Raw genomic sequence first — 22,170 nt, 5'->3', positions numbered from 1 at the left:
GGAGGCAGTATTATAGTAGTTATATTCTTGTACATAGGGGGCAGTATTATAGTAGTTATATCCCTGTACATAGGGGGCAGTATTATAGTAGTTATATTCTTGTACATAGGGGGCAGTATTATAGTAGTTATATTCTTGTACATAGGGGGCAGTATTATAGTAGTTATATTCCTGTACATAGGGGGCAGTATTATAGTAGTTATATTCCTGTACATAGGGGGCAGTATTATAGTAGTTATATTCTTGTACATAGGGGGCAGTATTATAGTAGTTATATTCCTGTACATAGGGGGCAGTATTATAGTAGTTATATTCTTGTACATAGGGGGCAGTATTATAGTTGATTTCTTCGTCCCTGTGAATAGAACCCTCTTGTATCTCTTATTCTCTGCCCGGTGGAGTCTTTATAATAGATAATTAGTTGGGGGCTTTTGTGTTTTTTCTGTCTTTGTAATTGGAGGGTGAGATCCTCTATGGCCGGGATACGTCTATATTGTGGGAGCAGATTGCTGTGAATGATACTTGTTGCCATTAATGGTCTTTTTTTAGCCGTTCGGTAATGATTTCCCAGAATTCTTGATATTCCACTGCTCAGAATGGGGATTAAGCAATTCTTATCCGCTTTTCTTGTAGATTAAATGACTCATTGTTCTTTTCATAAAGGAGGAAAAAAACACCCGGGGATTGTGGTTTTATATACAGTATATTTTAGCTTTTTATTGGATGTAAGAGTCAAGAAGGTCACAGCTGATGAGTAAACGGTATCCAATGTAAAACCTTTTATAATGTCCAGCTTCTGAGGGAAAAACATATACACAGGATAGGAGTAGTAGGACTGTGCCATATATACAGGATAGGAGTAGTAGTACTGTGCTGTGTCCATATATACAAGATAGGAGTAGTAGTACTGTGCTGTGTCCATATATACAGGATAGGAGTAGTAGTACTGTGCTGTGCCCATATATACAGGATAGGAGTAGTAGTACTGTGCTGTGCCTATATATACAGGATAGGAGTAGTAGTACTGTGCTGTGCCCATATATACAGGATAGGAGTAGTAGTACTGTGCTGTGCCCATATATACAGGATAGGGGTAGTAGTACTGTGCTATGCCTATATATACAGGATAGGAGTAGTAGTACTGTGCTGTGCCCATATATACAGGATAGGAGTAGTAGTACTGTGTTGTACCCATATATACAGGATAGGAGTAGTAGTACTGTCCTGTGCTCATATATACAGGATAGGAGTAGTAGTACTGTGCTATGCCTATATATACAGAATAGGAGTAGTAGTACTGTGCTGTGCCTATATATACAGGATAGGAGTAGTAGTACTGTGCTGTGCCTATATATACAGGATAGGAGTAGTAGTACTGTGCTGTACCCTTATATACAGGATAGGAGTAGTAGTACTGTACTATGCCCATATATACAGGATAGGAGTAGTAGTACTGTGCTGTGCCTATATATACAGGATAGGAGTAGTAGTACTGTGCTGTGTCCATATATACAGGATAGAAGTAGTAGTACTGTGCTGTATCCATATATACAGGATAGGAGTAGTAGTACTGTGCTGTGCCCACATATACAGGATAGGAGTAGTAGTACTGTGCTGTGCCTATATATACAGGATAGGAGTAGTAGTACTGTGCTGTGCCCATATATACAGGATAGTAGTAGTAGTACTGTGCTGTGCCTATATATACAGGATAGGAGTAGTAGTACTGTGCTGTGCCCATATATACAGGATAGGAGTAGTAGTACGGTGCTGTGCCCATATATACAGGATAGGAGTAGTAGTACTGTGCTGTGCCTATATATACAGGATAGGAGTAGTAGTACTGTCCTGTGCTCATATATACAGGATAGGAGTAGTAGTACTGTGCTGTGCCCATGTATACAGGATAGGAGTAGTAGTACTGTGCTGTGTCCATACATACAGGATAGGAGTAGTAGTACTGTGCTGTGCCCATATATACCGGATAGGAGTAGTAGTACTGTGCTGTGCCCATATATACAGAATAGGAGTAGTAGTACTGTGCTGTGCCCATATATACAGAATAGGAGTAGTAGTACTGTGCTGTGCCCATATATACAGGATAGGAGTAGTAGTACTGTGCTGTGTCCATATATACAGGATAGGAGTAGTAGTACTGTGCTGTGCCCATATGTACAGGATAGGAGTAGTAGTACTGTGCTGTGCCCATATATACAGAATAGGAGTAGTAGTACTGTGCTGTGCCCATATATACAGGATAGGAGTAGTAGTACTGTGCTGTGCCCATATATACAGGATAGGAGTAGTAGTGCTGTGCAGTTCCCTTCTATATCCAGGATAGGAGTAGTAGTACTGTGCTGTGCCCATATATCCAGGATAGGAGTAGTAGTGCTGTGCAGTTCTCATCTATATCCAGGATAGGAGTAGTAGTACTGCACCAGTGTTGATTGAGGTAGGTATGAGGTTGGTATTATAGCAAAGCAAACACTGATGGGGATCCTTATAGTTTCTTGAATACCAAATTGGTTCTTTAAGATTGCAACTAATGGGTAAAGTTTTGGAAGACTTTTGTTCCACTGACTTTTATTTCTTTCATCGCTTTATTTTATCGCCATTGCTGCGTTTATCTCTGCGACTTTGTTCAGAAATTGTACCTTGGGAACGTTCCCTATAATTCAGGAGCCTATAAACGCCGCAGTAATAACCGCGTGCGGCGTCTGTCACCGCGCCATGTTTTGTTGCGGTTGTCGATGACATGTATCATCCTGCGCACAATAATTGTGATATTGTCTCCGCCGCGGAGGGAGGAAGCGCTGATTTTTTTCTATGGGATGAAACGTGTTCCTGTGCTGTGATCTGTGGAGCGGCTGAGTGACACCCCGGCTCTGCTGTTATTCTTGGACGCTCAGACGAGGCCTCCGCTCCCAGAATATTAATCAGTACAAACACAAAAGCCGTAGACGTCTCCTGCAGGAAGAGGCCCGAACATGAAAGGATGACAGGGGCAGAGATGGGCACTGCCACTAAGGGATGTCTGGGGAGCCCTGGGAGGAAAGGCTGCTCCGCTCTGCTCTTCACTCTTTAACCCTGTGATGGAATTATTTGTTGGAGTAGTGCTGGTGCTGGTGCCGGCGCCGGCTGACCCATTTGAGAATAGAGATGCCAGTGCAAGGCGTAATAAGTCAGATGGAGAGTGGTCTGATACAAGTCAAGGTTAGGGCAGGTCATCCTGTAGGTCAGTGCAGGCCAGGGGTCAACACAATCTGCAGGTTTGGAATGAGATCCAGGAGCGTAGTCATAAGACAAGCCAAAGGTCATAATCATGGGAAATTGTCATCAGACGGGAACGCACAGTAATGACCTTTATTGCAATGGGATGAGTTCCTTTGTTGTGACTATGAGACTAAGGGATCGGCACGCACTGACCCTATGACCCTGGTGTGATGAGCGATGAGCAGGCAGCGGGGGCAAGACGACCCGTGTGATAACCTGTGATATGAGGATCCAGCTTTCCTGTGCTGATAGGCCCCAGAGCAGAGTCTTTTATCAACCTCTGTTTTCTTTATCATTTTCCTACAGAACTATCTGGATCGGGAGGGCGCGGTGCTGGAAGCCATCTTGTGCACGCACAAACACTGGTACGAATTGTTGTTGTAAAATAGACTTATTTCAAATTTGGGAAATCACTTTGATGTCAGTGCTCAGGAAAAACTGGCTGTTAACCCCTTAGATGATGTGGTCACTATGGAAAAGAGCATCATATTGGTATCAAAGGAAGGTTATTGACCCCCCCTGAGGCCAGGGTCGTCAGAGGTCTTCCTGGTATCATTGTATTGGGCATAGCCTAATGGTTTCCCAGTTAAACCCTGAGTTATGACTACTCCAAAATGGCGCCATTACAAACTACAACCTGTCCGGAAAAGACACCTACAGCCCACATACAGCTATATGTATAGCTTAGATCTCGGGCTGGTAACGAAGGAGTTAATATGTGGTGAGAAGACGCTGTGTAATGTATGGCTGTGGCTGTGGCTGTGGTTTGGCGCGGTGCCCGGGAATGTGGTTTCTGTACATTATCCCATAAACCAAGCACATGAGCAGTGAACCCCAGGATGATCCATCGCTGTGGCCCTCGTACTTCTGGGGCCCAGGCGCCGCCTCCTCCTGACCTCAATCCATGGAGGAATTGTAACACGCCACGGATTAAGACTCCGTCTCCTGGCACTTAGGATTTTTCCTAAATAACTCGTCCGGTCTGTGTGGCGGCTTCTATTATTTACCTGCCGCGGCCCAGCGATCCCTAGAACCGGAAAGTCCGGTTGTCCCGCTTCATTTACGGCCAATGATACGAGGAGATTAGGGGGAAATCTAAGATTGTGTACAGCGATTAAGAAGGGAATTGAGAAGTTTCCGAAATGACATTTACAAAACAAAACTTAAAAGCCGCAAGATTTAAAGGGCCAGACCGCAAAAAACAAGGCGCGGGTTTATAGCTCAGCAATGTAAGGGCGGTATAGGTACAGGGAGAGATCCTAATCCCATAAGAAAACCCAATCAGTCGGCCTGAAATGGCTGATAACAGAGAACAACAGATTGTTTTGGAATGTAGAAACGTGTTCATATTACAGCTAATTATTCGCTGTACACAGGATAATGGGGGGGTCATTTGCTGATCAGTGGGAAGCCCCCACTAAACACAAGATAAAGGGTCTCTTGTACCCCCAAAATCAATGTGCACCCAGCCGCTACCTGCAAGGGATTCCCAAATATATCTGAGTGCCGATCTACCGGTCACAGCCAGGAGATGGGGGGCCGTGCATGAAGATTTATTCCGGTATATGGGGGATCATTCTCTGCATGTAACGTGATGGGGGGTAACTTGCTATAACCGCCGTATCCCTTTAAGGGCTTGTTCACTTATCATCTCAAACCTTCTTTTCCTGTTTCAGGGATCACAGCGGAGGCAACAAAGCCCTAAAGAAACTGCACAAGTCGTGCCGGGTGTACGGGAACTCCTGCGACGACATCCCAGAACTGACGCAGTACGAGATTTTCAGTCCATATTCATGTGATGGGGATTATCAGATTATGAGAGAGTGGGGTCTTATCATCTCATTGCTCTATGGTTAGTGGGGTCTCTCTGGGGGTCCAGGCATTATGGCTGCACCACAGGATACGCTCTGATTGATCAGGTATTTGGGGGTCCAGTCCGTACGACTCCTAAGGGCGATGCTATTTTAGCGCAGCTGACGTGCGTCCAGAGCGGTGTAAGGCATGAAAGCCGCACTCTGATTGGCCGGAATGTTTGCAATTCACAATTTCCATTGCTTGGGTAGGAAATGAGCGTGCGGCCGCCAGACGATTGTGATTTGTGCGATGTCTCGCTGTTTCGCCTCCTCTGACTCTCGCCCTCGTCTCTCCTCAGCCCGCTCTCGGACCGGGACCAGCTGGCGGTCGGGCGCCTCCAGTTCCAGGCTTTCTTCACGCCCGGTCACACCGTGGGTCACATGATTTATGTTCTGGATGGGAAATCCGGAGACGGTCCAGACTGTCTCTTCTCCGGGGACCTCCTGTTCCTCGCCGGCTGTGGTAAGCACCAGGGGTTTTATACTTGTGCCCCAAAAAATATTTTATAGGGAACATAACACCAGGATGAAGCCCCTAAAGTCCTGTCCTATCCATGTACAGGCAGTCCCCGGCTTACGTACAGGATAGGGTCTGTAGGTTTGTTCTTAAGTTGGATTTGTATGTAAGTCGGAACTGTATATTTTATAATTGTAGATCCAGACAAATTTTTTTTGGTCTCTGTGACAATTGTATTTTAAAAATGTTGGATTTTCATTAGAACCAGGATTAATAATAAATCTTCATTTCAGACGCCTAAAGTACAGAAAATTACCAACATCCAGAGATCCGTCTGTAACTAGGGGACGTCTGTAAGTCGGGTGTTCTTAAGTAGTTCTTATGACAAGATGAAGTGTGAACTTCTTAAGAACTTAAGCGAAGGCAAAATCCTCATCCACAGATATTAAGAAAGAAATCCCTTTAATCCATATATTGGCACAAGATGTAAGGGCCCTGATCCGAAGAGCTTGCAATCTATGTCGTTACAGAGTGCGTGATTTTCAATAGTTTAATTTTGTTGCATTTTGGATGGGTTTTTAAAAAACGGAAGTCTGGGGAGGTTCGGGCAAATGCATATTTCATTGGAAACACGAATGCGTTTTGGCCAAACCTCCTTCCACTTGCTTTTTGGATGCGTTAAAACCGCAATGAAAACGGCCACATGGGAACCCGCCCTAAGGCTGCGATCACACAAGGCGTTTATATTCCGTTTTGAGATGCAATACAACAGCCGAGGAGAAGAAATCGACCTGCGGTAATTGCTTTGCTGTTAACATTTGCGTTTCCAAAACACACTTTTAGTGCAGTGTGTAAACAAACATTGTTAACATAGCGTTTTGTAAACTTTACAGCAATGTTATTAGGAAAATGCAATCTCTGCTTCACTGTTGTATTGCGTTTCAATAATCAGTGTGAATGCAACCTAATAATAAATGTGTTACGGATGTCATATGATGGCGGCTGCTGTATGTGGCCCCTCACAAGGGCCGGGCCCCAGATCGGGGATGTATATATCATCTGTATACAGCAGCACCTGAGCAGCAGGAAACGTCAGCCGATTGTTCCCCCCATTAGCCGCGGTTATTACATGGCTCCTGATAATGCGGCTCCGGTTTCCTGTGTGCGCGGGCGCTTGGACCGTCTCCAGTGATTTTTCTCCTGCCGCCGGCTCCAGCGCAGCTCGTGCCAGCGCCGGGTACTGGGGATTATCTGATGACTGGCCGTGGAGACGCAGAGGATTGGCCATTGTTATGTGATTCATCTTCTGGACCTCGGGAGGATTCTTTCTTCTTGCTTGTGGCGAAAGCCGCTGAAGTAACATGATGTCTTATTCAGCTTTTTCCAGTGCCGCCGTCTATAAGAAGCTGCGCTCTGTGACCGCTGGCAGCGATAAAAACCGGATTAGATGAGATTAGAAAAATAAAATGTGGGGGCATTTTTCCAAAAACACCGCCACGCCTGTCCTCTGGTCATGCGTGGTATTGCAGCTCCGCTCCATTCCTTTTCTATTGTATCAGAAACGAAGCCTTTAGACATGGGGGAGGGGGGGGGGCGCTGTTAGGGGAGAGAAGCTGCAGCGACCGATAAGAAATTAAGAAAATTACTACCTTCCCCTCCTATTAGACTCCTCTTCTTGTTAAAGCTCCACTCATTAGTTTCCTCATTTTTCACTTGTGGTGGAACTCATTGTAGATTATGATGATCCTGCTGGGGGCCCGCCGGGTGCAGCGGCTGTAGGAGCGTGGGGCCCGCCGGGTGCAGCGGCTGTAGGAGCGTGGGGCCCGCCGGGTGCAGCGGCTGTAGGAGCGTGGGGCCCGCCGGGTGCAGCGGCTGTAGGAGCGTGGGGCCCGCCGGGTGCAGCGGCTGTAGGAGCGTGGGGCCCGCCGGGTGCAGCGGCTGTAGGAGCGTGGGGCCCGCCGGGTGCAGCGGCTGTAGGAGCGTGGGGCCCGCCGGGTGCAGCGGCTGTAGGAACGTGGGGCCCGCCGGGTGCAGCGGCTGTAGGAGCGTGGGGCCCGCCGGGTGCAGCGGCTGTAGGAGCGTGGGGCCCGCCGGGTGCAGCGGCTGTAGGAGCCGGGGGCTTGCCGGGTGCAGCGGCTGTAGGAGCGTGGGGCCCGCCGGGTGCAGCGGCTGTAGGAGCGTGGGGCCCGCCGGGTGCAGCGGCTGTAGGAGCGTGGGGCCCGCCGGGTGCAGCGGCTGTAGGAGCGTGGGGCCCGCCGGGTGCAGCGGCTGTAGGAGCGTGGGGCCCGCCGGGTGCAGCGGCTGTAGGAGCGTGGGGCCCGCCGGGTGCAGCGGCTGTAGGAGCGTGGGGCCCGCCGGGTGCAGCGGCTGTAGGAGCCGGGGGCCCGCCGGGTGCAGCGGCTGTAGGAGCCGGGGGCCCGCCGGGTGCAGCGGCTGTAGGAGCCGGGGGCCCGCCGGGTGCAGCGGCTGTAGGAGCCGGGGGCCCGCCGGGTGCAGCGGGGAGGAGCGTGGCTCCTATGTCACTATATACAGTTACAGTACTCTGATGTAGCAGAGCTGAAATTGTTGAACACAAGTTAATGAATTCCTGCTGGTATTTAGGGGCCGCGTCCTGCACAGATGTGGGGGGGGGGGGGGTCTTGTTCTTCTTCCGCTTTATACTCCACATAAATCCTAATCCTTTCCTTGAGTGGATCCGGGATTGACTGTGGGATTAATTCATCTTGACGTCGGTGCAGCTGCTGCTACAGGAGGCGAATCTCCTCATCAGCGTCACTGACCTCCGAGCCGGGAGAAAAACACTTATCTGCACATCTTAAAGGGACAGCGACCGTGTGCAGAGCGTGAGACCCGCGGCCACCACCAGTCATGTATTAGACCCGCGGCCACCACCAGTCATGTATTAGACCCGCGGCCACCACCACCGGTCACACGTGAGACCCGCGGCCACCACCAGTCATGTATTAGACCCGCGGCCACCACCACCAGTCACACGTGAGACCCGCGGCCACCACCACCAGTCACACGTGAGACCCGCGGCCACCACCACCAGTCACACGTGAGACCCGCGGCCACCACCACCAGTCACAGTCTATATTATGAAAGATTTTACACCCCTTTACTAACTAACACGGCTCCCTTCTTTCCCAGATTCCTGAATGGCACTTACATACAGTAATGATGAAACCTGGAGGCACAACATTCACCCAACTTTCTTATTGGCCAGAATGTCAGATCTTTCTCTGTGTATAACCCTGCGGCCGCCATCTTTCTGTATTACTCTGTATAAATGTGCGCATTTCAGGAATCTGGAAAAGCTGGGTGCTAGAAATTATGTTAGAAAACAATTATTTTGGTTGTCGCCAACAAAAAGAATTCAAGAAAATGTTGTAAGGGTTAACGGTCGCCATAGTTGGGGGAGCAGTCGCTGTTATGTACGCGGAGCTGCGGATGCGCCTGTTATTATTCGTCAGGATCATTAGCGGCCGAGTGAAGGAATTCAGAGTCTTAATTAGCAAATCGACTCGCACACCCGGGGGGGGGGATTCAATAATCCTCAGACTATAGGACAAAACCCTGAGAAATGCGACATGTCTGGCTGTTGCTATGGCAGCGGCCGATGTCCTGCTGTGCGGTGACCCGGCTATTGTCACACGGGAGGAAACAACTTCACAAAGCTTCAATGTCTCCGTATTAGGAGAAGAACGCCCCCCCCCCCCCTCTCTAATATCCAGGGGATAAGATTCGCCTTCGCTCCTATTGTGGAACATGAAAGGGAAAATGCGTCTTTGTTGTCCCTTTCAGCCAATCACAGCGCAGATCTCATCTCTTACAGCGCCGGTGAAAAAAAAGACGCGCTCTGATTGGTTTCGAGAACAGCAAAGCCCATTTTATATCTGCTCTTCTCTTCTTGGGAAAGATGGGTGAAAGCTAATAAGCCTCATATTCCACCCAGCTTTCTCAGAATCCTGATTTGTAACGTGTATTTTGGATTGGACAACTTTCATGTGTTTTTAGGCTACACAACCACATATCTATAGGGCAGCGCGGTGGCTCAGTGGTTAGCACTACAGCCTTGCAGCGCTGGGGTCCTGGGTTCTAATCCCATCCAGGTCACCATCTGCAAAGAGTTTGTATGTTCTCTCTGTGTTTTTATGTGGATTTCCTCCGGTTTCCTCCCACACTCCAAAACATACTGGCAGGTGATTAGATTGTGAGCCTCATGGGGACAGCGACTGATGTGACAAATTCTGTGCAGCGCCGCGGAATATGTGTGCGCTATATATATAAAGGAATTATTATTATATCCCAAAGGGGTTTTCCGACTTTTTGGGAAAATAAGCTGAGATGGCGAATTTTTTGTATATAAAAATACGATTGCTCAATAGAATTGCTCTCGGGGCGATCAGTGGGCCTCCGATCTCTGGTGCTTCGGACCGCATGTAGTACAATTGTGCTCCATCTATGTCGCATCATCACCTGGGGGTCCTGCAGAGACGTAACAGAGGGAATTATTTTATTTTTACACAAAACTTGCCCAATAAGGGGGTGTCCAAAAAGTCTAAAGCCAATGTGGCGCTTTTATAGAAGACAATAGATTAACTCGGCCCAATCAGGAGCTTGGGAAAGCTGGGTTTTGATCACTTTGAGCAGTCGGCTTCCATGCAGCGGCAGCCATGATGTAGTCTCTTCGTTGTGGAGGTGCGGAGTCTGTATTCCCTTCATCACAGATTTCTCTTGTGTTTCTATCAGTCTGTACAATGTGACCCCCACCACGGTAGATGTGACGGTGACCCGATTGTTGTCCCCCCTTTTCCCATCAGGGATTATATACGTGCCAGCGATGCGCCAGGTGTTTGCGTTCACGTTCCAGCTCAGTCACCGTTGTTTTTGTCTCTGCAGGGAGAATGTTCGAGGGTTCGGCGGACACCATGCTGACATCGCTGGACACTGTAGCCTCTCTCAATGACTGCACTCTGCTCTGGCCCGGTAGGTGCACTGTGTCTAATCACAAAAATTCCCATTCTGGAAGAATCTGCCGGAATATTCTCGGATCTGAAATATCTGGAGCTTCTTTGTATTTTTGGGGGGATTTAAATGACACAATCTTGTGCTCTGGCGCCATCTAGTGGCCAAACAATGACAAGGCAACTACCGAATATTTTTTTAAAGGAAATCTACTATTAAAATCCATCCTTAAAAACCTGGACACCTACTCCTAATAATAATTCTTTATTTGTATAGCGCCTACAGATTCTGCAGCGCTGCACAACTACTAGATCCAGGCACCGGGACTGCGCTATCTTCTTATATGTGTTATCCTTCACCTCCTTCCTTTTAAAATCAACATTTACAATTATGCTAATGAGCCAGAAAGGCTCCTGGGGACGTTACCATAGCTCCTCCATCAGGCAGAGGGAGGGGGAGACCGTGTAACAGCCTTTTTAGCCTCAGCACGGAGGGGCTCTAGTAACGCCCCCAAAGCCCTTCTGTCTCTTTAGCCAAGGCCATGGATAAGAAATGTAAGAAGATCCCACAGTCCTGGTGCCTGGATCTATGAGTAATGTCCCTGGTTATCAGGATGGATTTTGATGGTAGATTTCTTTATAATATTTTTGTATGTTCTTATATCCAAATTAATTTTATCATTTTGTAGAATTGTATTTTTGTTATTTCTCTTTATGTTCCTGATACAGAGCTCCAAATTCTCTCCACTCCGTCCATAGAGTTACATGAAGGATTTTTTTTCCCCTGCTTGCAGTCACCACTAGAGGGAGCTCACTGCATACAGATTTATTCAGCTCTATACAATATTAATATGTATGCAGTGAGCTCCCCCTAGTGTTGGCTGCATGAACTGAATCTTATAATTTAATTATAGCAGTGGGGATTTGGAGCATGGTGAAAAATTGTGATAGGGAGTCATCTTCCATCAAAAGTTTTATATACAAGGACAGATTGTGGCTCTGCAGGACTTCAAACCTGGCTCCTCCATATGTGTAATAGTACAGTCACGCAGGATGAAAAAATGATGAAGCGTCTCCTGAGTATTTGCTGCCAGAAGAGATATCTGCGTTTGAGATTTGATGAGAGGAGGAGGAGAAGGAGCAGAACAACAAAGCAGCTCTGCTATAATTAGTATAGACTGTACACAGCTGCAGTGCTGGTGCAGTGTCTTATACCTCTATCTTACAGTAATTGCTGTATGCATACATGTATAAGGCAGCTCTGATTACTCCAGTTATAAGAACCAGACCTAGTGTGATCTTATCATCATCTTCTTTAGATGTATCTAATTTATCTCACAGCTGAGGGTTTGTTACTGTGTATCAAATTGAGGTGAGCACAGATCTGGACCGGTCTCCAGCTGATGGCTCTTACCAGGACCTGTGCATTGTAACAATCTGCAGCTTGTGAACAGGACTATCACTCTACAGGTTTTCTATTGTGCTTGTCAATCAGATTGTGCCCATTCACTGACAGCAAACAGAGATCTCGAGCCTCATGATATTTCCTTTTCTATGGCAGGCCACGAGTACGCAGCAGATAACCTCATGTTTGCCGCCGCGGTGGAGCCCGATAACGCGACAAGGGACAAGAAATTTCAGTGGGTCGTACAGCAAAGACTGGAGAAGAGATGCACGGTGGGTAAAATATGGCGTCTGGGGGGGGAGGGGGGTGATGTGAGGACATGGGAGAAAGATAATAGTTAATGCAGCCTAGAAGGGGGCAGACTGGTGATTTGGGCCGGCGGCACACGTGGCGTTTTTGACCCGTTTTAATTAAGATAATTGGTAAAACCGATCAAAAACTGATGGGTTTTCAAAAAAACGTGTACGTTTTTAAATGGGTTTGCTTAAAAACGGGTTCAAAACGCCACTTGTGGCCGCAGCCTTAAGCAACTGGCTTAATTTTTGAGTAGCTTTGCTTTAGAGCGCGTTCACACGATGCGTTGCGTGACGTTTTTCCAAAGGCTTCAGCCTTGATCACACGCTGAGGTTACATTGCGTTTTGGCAGATGCAGTGGAGACGCAATGTAACCTCAGCATGTGATCAGGACTGAAGCCTTTAGGGTGGTGGCACACGTGGCGTTTTGAACCCGTTTTTAGGCAGTTTTTAAGCAGTCCATTAAAAAATCAGTTTCTGATCGTTTTCCCAATTATCTTAATGAGGATAATTGGAAAACGGACAAAAACAGTCAAAAAAGCGGATGCATTTTTAACGGCGGACTGCTTAAAAATTGCCTAAATACGTGTTCAAAACGCCACGTGTGCCACCGCCCTCTGTATGCATCAAAAAAGTGATGCAACGCATCCTGTGAACGCGTCCTCAGCGTGCGACCACACGTTCTGGTTTTTGGATGCAGTTTTTTAACCCTAATCAGGAATGGAGTGAAAACAGGAGAAGGAGCTGCAGCTTTCAGTTATTTGTCGCAAACCATTATCATCTGCACCTGCATTTGGCTCCAAAAACTGCATCTGAAAAACTGAACCTGTGGGCGCACCCTCAATTTCATCATTCTACCCTCTTCTCATATCCAGAGCTGCATTACGTTTAAGGTGAAGCCAGTGTATGTATTGTCCCTGGAGAGATGTGTAATCAGACCTCACACTGCTGTGCTCTGTGCTCTCTGCAGCCAGTGTTATGTATTGTCCCTGGAGAGATGTGTGATCAGACCTCACACTGCTGTGCTCTGTGCTCTCTGCAGCCAGTGTTATGTATTGTCCCTGGAGAGATGTGTAATCAGACCTCACACTGCTGTGCTCTCTGCAGCCAGTGTTATGTATTGTCCCTGGATAGATGTATAATCATACCTCACACTGCTGTGCTCTGTGCTCTCTGCAGCCAGTGTTATGTATTGTCCCTGGAGAGATGTGTAATCAGACCTCACACTGCTGTGCTCTGTGCTCTCTGCAGCCAGTGTTATGTATTGTCCCTGGAGAGATGTGTAATCAGACCTCACACTGCTGTGCTCTGTGCTCTCTGCAGCCAGTGTTATGTATTGTCCCTGGAGAGATGTGTAATCAGTACTCACACTGCTGTGCTCTGTGCTCTCTACAGCCAGTGTTATGTATTGTCCCTGGAGAGATGTGTAATCAGTACTCACACTGCTGTGCTCTGTGCTCTCTGCAGCCAGTGTTATGTATTGTCCCTGGAGAGATGTGTAATCAGTACTCACACTGCTGTGCTCTGTGCTCTCTGCAGCCAGTGTTATAAATTGTTCCTGGGGAGATGTGTAATCAGACCTCACACTGCTGTGCTCTGTGCTCTCTGCAGCCAGTGTTATAGATTGTCCCTGGAGAGATGTGTAATCAGTACTCACACTGCTGTGCTCTGTGCTCTCTGCAGCCAGTGTTATGTACTGTCCCTGGAGAGATGTGTAATCAGACCTCACACTGCTGTGCTCTGTGCTCTCTGCAGCCAGTGTTATAGATTGTCCCTGGAGAGATGTGTAATCAGTACTCACACTGCTGTGCTCTGTGCTCTCTGCAGCCAGTGTTATGTACTGTCCCTGGAGAGATGTGTAATCAGACCTCACACTGCTGTGCTCTGTGCAGCCAGTGTTATGTATTGTCCCTGGAGAGATGTGTAATCAGACCTCACACTGCTGTGCTCTGTGCTCTTTGCAGCCAGTGTTATGTACTGTCCCTGGAGAGATGTGTAATCAGACCTCACACTGCTGTGCTCTGTGCTCTCTGCAGCCAGTGTTATGTATTGTCCCTGGAGAGATGTGTAATCGGACCTCACACTGCTGTGCTCTGTACTCTCTGCAGCCAGTGTTATGTATTGTCCCTGGAGAGATGTGTAATCAGTACTCACACTGCTGTGCTCTGTGCTCTCTGCAGCCAGTGTTATGTATTGTCCCTGGAGAGATGTGTAATCAGACCTCACACTGCTGTGCTCTGTGCTCTCTGCAACCAGTGTTATGTACTGTCCCTGGAGAGATGTGTAATCAGACCTCACACTGCTGTGCTCTGTGCTCTCTGCAGCCAGTGTTATGTATTGTCCCTGGAGAGATGTGTAATCAGACCTCACACTGCTGTGCTCTGTACTCTCTGCAGCCAGTGTTATGTATTGTCCCTGGAGAGATGTGTAATCAGTACTCACACTGCTGTGCTCTGTGCTCTCTGCAGCCAGTGTTATGTATTGTCCCTGGAGAGATGTGTAATCAGACCTCACACTGCTGTGCTCTGTGCTCTCTGCAACCAGTGTTATGTACTGTCCCTGGAGAGATGTGTAATCAGACCTCACACTGCTGTGCTCTGTGCTCTCTGCAGCCAGTGTTATGTATTGTCCCTGGAGAGATGTGTAATCAGACCTCACACTGCTGTGCTCTGTGCTCTCTGCAACCAGTGTTATGTACTGTCCCTGGAGAGATGTGTAATCAGACCTCACACTGCTGTGCTCTGCGCTCTCTGCAGCCAGTGTTATGTATTGTCCCTGGAGAGATGTGTAATCAGACCTCACACTGCTGTGCTCTGTGCTCTCTGCAGCCAGTGTTATGTATTGTCCCTGGAGAGATGTGTAATCAGACCTCACACTGCTGTGCTCTGTGCTCTCTGCAGCCAGTGTTATGTATTGTCCCTGGAGAGATGTGTAATCAGACCTCACACTGCTGTGCTCTGTACTCTCTGCAGCCAGTGTTATGTATTGTCCCTGGAGAGATGTGTAATCAGTACTCACACTGCTGTGCTCTGTGCTCTCTGCAGCCAGTGTTCTGTATTGTCCCTGGAGAGATGTGTAATCAGACCTCACACTGCTGTGCTCTGTGCTCTCTGCAGCCAGTGTTCTGTATTGTCCCTGGAGAGATGTGTAATCAGACCTCACACTGCTGTGCTCTGTGCTCTCTGCAGCCAGTGTTATGTACTGTCCCTGGAGAGATGTGTAATCAGACCTCACACTGCTGTGCTCTGTGCTCTCTGCAGCCAGTGTTATGTATTGTCCCTGGAGAGATGTGTAATCGGACCTCACACTGCTGTGCTCTGTACTCTCTGCAGCCAGTGTTATGTATTGTCCCTGGAGAGATGTGTAATCGGACCTCACACTGCTGTGCTCTGTACTCTCTGCAGCCAGTGTTATGTATTGTCCCTGGAGAGATGTGTAATCAGTACTCACACTGCTGTGCTCTGTGCTCTCTGCAGCCAGTGTTATGTATTGTCCCTGGAGAGATGTGTAATCGGACCTCACACTGCTGTGCTCTGTGCTCTCTGCAACCAGTGTTATGTACTGTCCCTGGAGAGATGTGTAATCAGACCTCACACTGCTGTGCTCTGTGCTCTCTGCAGCCAGTGTTATGTATTGTCCCTGGAGAGATGTGTAATCAGACCTCACACTGCTGTGCTCTGTGCTCTCTGCAGCCAGTGTTATGTATTGTCCCTGGAGAGATGTGTAATCAGACCTCACACTGCTGTGCTCTGTACTCTCTGCAGCCAGTGTTATGTATTGTCCCTGGAGAGATGTGTAATCAGTACTCACACTGCTGTGCTCTGTGCTCTCTGCAGCCAGTGTTATGTATTGTCCCTGGAGAGATGTGTAATCAGACCTCACACTGCTGTGCTCTGTGCTCTCTGCAACCAGTGTTATGTACTGTCCCTGGAGAGATGTGTAATCAGACCTCACACTGCTGTGCTCTGTGCTCTCTGCAGCCAGTGTTATGTATTGTCCCTGGAGAGATGTGTAATCAGACCTCACACTGCTGTGCTCTGTGCTCTCTGCAGCCAGTGTTATGTAGTGTCCCTGGAGAGATGTGTAATCAGACCTCACACTGCTGTGCTCTGTGCTCTCTGCAGCCAGTGTTATGTATTGTCCCTGGAGAGATGTGTAATCAGACCTTTGTGTATGTTAGTAGCAGCAGGATTGTGAATAGTTTGCTTTAGATTTCAGGATTGTAACTTCAAGTCCGTCCTCACACTGCTGTGCTCATAGCTCTGTGCAAAACTGCAGCAAGTGTCAGGTATTGCAGCCTAAATCACGTATTGTGCACCTGAAGAAGGCAGAATCCTGGAATATACTTGTATGTATCACAGTCCTGCTGCTATTATAAAATACACAAAGAAATACTAAACTTGAGGTGTATCGTGTGTGTGTCCTCACACTGCTGTGCTCTGTGCATTGAGCTACCCCACAGCATCTCCCTCCTCTCTGGCTGCTGTAGTATCCAATAAGGAGATATGGAGCATATGGGTCTAATGAGTGGCTAGATGCACAGAGCACAGCAGGGTGAGGACATGAGCTCTGTGCACTTGGTGAAGCTACAATCCTGGAATATAAAACCATATACTACAATCCTGCTGATTACTCATCTCTGCAGGGACGTGACCTCTCTGGCCGCAGCTCTGGATGTAACTAGTGCACAGGCTGTAAATGAATGTTGTGTTTTCCTGCAGTGTCCGTCCACCCTGGGAGAAGAGAAGGAATACAACCCCTTCCTGCGCACCCACTGTAGGGACCTGCACCGGGCCCTGGACCTGCAGCGCGGGGCCGACGAGGACTGGAGTCACTTCCGATCTCGGGTCCTAGAAGAAGTCAGAAGACGGAAAGACATGTTCAAAGGCAGATAGTCATGTGACCTCCCCGGGAAGATGGAGCGGACACTGGGAAACCCTGTGCATGGAGGCTCGGGGGTAGTGACCTCTGACCTGGGAATGTCATGAAGATCACGACCGCACAAGACTAAGAGATCGGCAGATCATATAAAAACATAAAGACCATATAAAGTTATTAGCACTACTGAAGGATGGGGGGGGGGAGTCACAACTGTAGGGTGCAGTGCTTCCATATCTCCTGAGTGTTAGGGGGGCACTGCTGAGCCCGAGCTATCCCTGCTCCCCCATCAGGGCAATAATAGAATAGGTCAATGTGGTCCCTCCCTTCTGCTGGTCGTCACCCCCCAGAGACTCGATTTATAGACTCAGTAACTCTGTGCCGCTGAGGTCGCCCCCTGGTGATGAATAGTGAAGTATAACCCCTCCCCCAGTGCACTAGAGCATCGTATATATAGTAATAGATCAGGTTTCTAGAATAGATGCTAAACCTGAAGTCTTTCTCCTCTCCATGTGCCGTGGCGTTAACTACAATCTACTTCTCTCTGTTATCAGCCATTTGATCCATGTGATGTGCCACTTGAGTGCAATCGTTGTTGTCCTCTGTTATCACCTATTTCCAGGCCAGTAGCTCAAGCAGAAATTTCTCCCCAGTAATGGCGCCTCTGCTGTGTACAGGTCGTGTCGGGTATTGCATTGGCGCTTCGCCTGTGTACCAGGGGGGCACTATTTACTGAGGGGACTCCCCAAAATCCAGAAACTGTCCTGGATAATGTAACATTCCTAGAATCCACATGTTCAATAATGTTTAATAAATAGGATTGTATCTCGCTCAAAAAGTTACAGAATGAGGGGGGGGGGGGGGGGATTGTAACTTTTTGAGCTAAATTTGAGCTTTCATTTACACAAATGTCTGACACTGTACAAGGACGGCCGCGCTTTACCCTTCGTTGTGACGTGGGTGGCTTACAATAGTAAAAGATCATATGATCATTTATCGTTATACGAAAAAAAGTTATCACAAAAATGTAAAACCATTTTTAATCGGAAACTGACACAGAAGCTTTTTCTGATTCCTCCCAATTACCTCTGTAAATGTCTGTATGGAGCTCCCCCTAGTGGTGGCTGATGGAAGAAGGATTGTAGGAAGTCCAGCAGGGCATTGGAGGGGGCGCTGCGCTGTGCATTAGGGGACACATAGTAAGTAGCTGTCATTATAATGTAATGTTGTCCCTCATTCTCTTTACCTACAGCCCCTGGTAAATCACTGAGACACTTGTGTAAACTTACCCGGAGAGAGATGTAATGGGTGAGAAAAAAAATGGTTTCATCCAATATGCAAATTGGGTCTAAGTGCCCAGTGGGCGGTCCCAACCTCAGAAAATGCTTAGGTTTTCAACACTAAATCCTGCTCTGTATACACTGTGTCCGCCGGGCACCGGCAGCGTTTACATACTGGGCCGACGCGGTCTCTGTGTCCTATGGCGCATGCGCTAGATTTTGGCGCAGCGGAGCGTGACATCAGACAGTACTGAAGTCTTCCACAATGGACAAGAGGGAGGCATCGGGTAGTATAATGAGAGCCTGAGCACTTGCCAGGATTTGGACCGCCCACACAGCACTTGGATCTAATTTGCATATTACATACAACTTCTTTTCTACATTGGATGAGACCTCCCTCCAGGACTAAGAAGATCCTGAACACTTGCCCTGCCTGTAATAAGAATGGGACATGTGACGGTCCTCTATACAGGGTGCGGGGTGCTGACACCCCATGAAAGGCGGCGGAGACCCCCGAACATGTGAATAGAATCCGGTACAATCCAAGGTGTAACATTATAACCTCTGCTGACCCTGTATGACCCCGGAGGAGAAAATCATCAGGTTAATGTCGCTGTTATAAATAAAGTTTTGTCACTGGAAAATATAAAAAAAACTGCAGCTTTCTAATAAACTTTCCTAAAAAGTCTCAGCAGAGGATTAGTGATGACATGATCTATAGTGCTGGAAGAAACTGTAACAAAACCTCAGCTGTGAGACGTGTTCCGGATAGGCCATAACACTGGTTGCATTCACTGACAGCAAGCAGAGATATTGAATACGCTGAGCAGATTGATAAAGGTGCAGTCTCGGATTACAAGGATTTCTCTGTATATATAAATGATTATGTGAATGAACCAATGACCTGCTCAGGATCTCGTCTTATCTCTGGACTCACATTGTTACATTAAAGGGGAAATACAGCCAGACAGCACGCACTGTATATAACTCCTCCCACACATGTGACTGGTCACATGGCCATGACGTCACGGTAGACCTATAAAAGGCGCCGCCCCTTCTCGTGACATCATTACTCTGCGCCGCTGCACGTGGAGAAGATCTCTGGCCTCCAAGTGATGTCTGCACTGAGTGTTGTGGGGTCTCTGCGCATAGACCCCCCCGTATCCTGCTCCCGCCATGGCGGCCTCGTGTCCGGGTACAGCTCCTCCATCATCTCGCTGCCGTCCTGAGGACCAGACGTGACCCTGCCCCAGGTAGGTACCTGATCGTGTAAGGCTGTGACCCCCGGGGCGGCACAGGGGGATGATGACCAAAAAGGCCGAATTGCAGCGTCTCCCCGAGCAGTTCTCTCTCCAGGGGAGACGCCATGACAAATCCTCCTGAAGCGAACACGTGGCTGACCCCTGGCGCCCCCGGGTGTAGCCCCAGATCCGCCCGATCCTCCTCCCTGCGGGGGTGGGGATCAGGGGTAACAATCCTCGTAAACCCAACAAATCCAACTGCTTTGGTTAACCACCTTTAAGGCGGTGTTTAAAGGGATCGTCCAGTTTGAATAAAACCTCATCACCTCCTCCTCTGGTCAGTAACTTGCCCTGTGGCTCCTTATCTCACAGCTAATTTTTGTTGTTCAGTCTTTAGCATGTGATTGCTGCAGGCCATAGGCGGCCTCAGGAGAGTTTACTTGAGGCCGGTGAGTGGCTGCAGCAGTCACCTGCCATGGTCATGTGTAGTGACTGGGCTTTAATTCAAATTGGACATCCCCTTTAAGACCTAAATTATCTGCACCTCCCAGTAACGCTACTGATGCCTCAGACCCCAGTGTAACCCTGGTCTTCTTTCTGCAGATGCCTTTGAATGAAGCACGTGTGACCCCTGACCCTGGAGCATCCCTTTAACAAGGTCTGTATCTGTCCTCAGGAAGAAGCTTTTTGTTTCTGAGATCTCTTGCCTGTTGGTTGCTTTCTGTAATCGGGGCCTCGCTTGGAGCTCGTGGCTTCTAGGTTTGCAGCTGTTTCAGCTCCAGTTACTCATAATCATGAATCATAAGAATGTAAAGATTATTTTATTATATTTATAAAACTTTAGTGATGAGATCCATGGTAATTGTGTGATCTGCTGGAATATTCTTGTGCCCGGATAGAAGCTGCGTACACGAGTGTTTCTGTAGTCCTAAGCCGAGGAATGATGAAATAAAAGGCCGAATTACAGTGCCCCCGGAGCAGTGCTCTCTCTGCACGGGGCATAATGACAAAAACCCTTGAAGCGAAAACAAACTGACCTCGGATCAGCCAGAACCAACTATCCCCCGCAATGTACCCGAGGCATCAAGTCTCATGATTCCTTCTCTCTCTGACAGGGTGGAGACAGATGCGGCGACTAACTGGACCCCCGGAGGAGGAGGAATATGTGTCCTGTAACTGGTCTGGACTGAACTGTGATGTGAGCGCAACGCAAATAGAAACAGGTAGAGTCCATTCAGGAGATGTGTCCAGGACACTGCCCAGCGCTGATCCGGTGATTGCTTTATCTATTTTACATATGAATAAAACTGGGGCAGCATGGTGGCTCAGTGAATGGCATTACAGCCTTGCAGCATGGTGGCTCAGTGGTTAGCATTACCGCCTTGCAGCACAGTGGCTCAGTGGTTGGCATTACAGCCTTGCAGCGCTGGGGTCCTGGGTTCAAGTCCTAGAGTCAACATCTGCAAAGAGTTTGAGTGTGGGAGGAAATCCACCCAAACACTGAGAGAACATACTGGCAGGTGATTAGATTGTGAGCCCCATTGGGGACAGGGACTGATCTGACAAACTCTGTGCAGCGCTGCGGAATCTTTTTGCTATAAAGGAATTATTTAATAAATAAAAACTTTTTCAACTATTTGGTCTGGTTTTTTTCTACAGAATTATGATCAAAAAGCATAAAATGTTAGTTCTGTGACTGTTGTATGTACTCAAAGGAAACCTACCATTTGATGCATTATGTAGAAAACCTACCTTGATACTGCAGCAGGGTAGCTACAGCATTATCATATCTCGGTGAATCCCTGAGCTGAGTGGTTTTTGCTGAAAAAAAAAAAAACATAACCTTCAGGATCCTGTGTTAATCTTGGCAGCCATGCTGACCCAGCTTTCCCATTACACACGGGAGCCTGGAATTACAAATGGAGCTTAGTCAAGACATGACTAATCAACCTGAGCTGGTTGTCATACACAGCAGCTGGGGGATGGTGCAGCAATTGATTATTCTGTCTGGCAGGGAGAACAGTGATTGCATCACTTTCCTGCAGAGAGAAACTCGCTGCTAGGACGAGCAGGGAACCAAGTGCTGAAGGAGCCAAAGAAGTGACACAGCTTCATTATCATGTTTTTTTTTTTTTCTCAGCAAAACCACTCAGCTCAGGGAATAACAGATATATTTCTGCATCTGTGGAGCTAGAGCAGTCTCAGGGTACCGTATATACTCGTGTATACATGGGGGGGGGATTTTAGATATTTACGTTTGACTTTTGTATCTACTTAATTCATCGGGTCAATACGATCACGTGGATACCAAATTTGGTGCACGGAGCTGTGAGTGGTGTGTTGTTTTTTTGTGTGAATTCTGACTTTTTCAATGCTTTTATTTTTAGGATTATGATATTTTGATCACTTTTTATTGAATTTATTTTTAAAATGGCAAAAGCCATTTGCTACTTTGGGCGCGATTTTCTGTTACAGGGTTAAACGCAGTGAAAAAACGCTATTATATTTGATTGGGCATTTTC

At 47.7% G+C, this 22,170-nt stretch overlaps 1 protein-coding gene and 2 non-coding genes across 4 annotated transcripts in view; all 3 read left to right on the top strand.

The window, feature by feature from the left end:
• Positions 1–19,095, top strand: part of PNKD (PNKD metallo-beta-lactamase domain containing) — a 69,732-nt gene extending 50,637 nt beyond the window's left edge. For both annotated transcript variants that reach the window (XM_072122410.1, XM_072122411.1), the window contains exons 4-9: positions 3,580–3,638; positions 4,950–5,042; positions 5,426–5,589; positions 10,486–10,572; positions 12,112–12,227; positions 16,971–19,095. In XM_072122410.1, the coding sequence (XP_071978511.1) occupies positions 3,580–3,638; positions 4,950–5,042; positions 5,426–5,589; positions 10,486–10,572; positions 12,112–12,227; positions 16,971–17,144 (693 nt within the window). In that variant the 3' untranslated portion in view covers positions 17,145–19,095. The remainder of the gene's footprint in view (positions 1–3,579; positions 3,639–4,949; positions 5,043–5,425; positions 5,590–10,485; positions 10,573–12,111; positions 12,228–16,970) is intronic.
• A 606-nt stretch (positions 19,096–19,701) lies between these two features.
• LOC140076347 (small nucleolar RNA SNORD89) lies at positions 19,702–19,814 on the top strand. Its single transcript, XR_011849569.1, has one exon. It is a non-coding gene; the product is annotated as a small nucleolar RNA SNORD89 (small nucleolar RNA).
• Positions 19,815–20,580: 766 nt separating this feature from the next.
• Positions 20,581–20,691, top strand: LOC140076350 (small nucleolar RNA SNORD89). The gene has a single exon (XR_011849572.1). It is a non-coding gene; the product is annotated as a small nucleolar RNA SNORD89 (small nucleolar RNA).
• The last annotated feature ends 1,479 nt before the right edge of the window (positions 20,692–22,170 follow it).

Source organism: Engystomops pustulosus, chromosome 8, assembly GCF_040894005.1.
Source record: "Engystomops pustulosus chromosome 8, aEngPut4.maternal, whole genome shotgun sequence".
Lineage (NCBI taxonomy): Eukaryota > Metazoa > Chordata > Amphibia > Anura > Leptodactylidae > Engystomops > Engystomops pustulosus.
The sequence above is the reverse complement of the archived record's forward strand: the minus strand, read 5'-3'. Positions and strand labels throughout refer to the sequence as shown.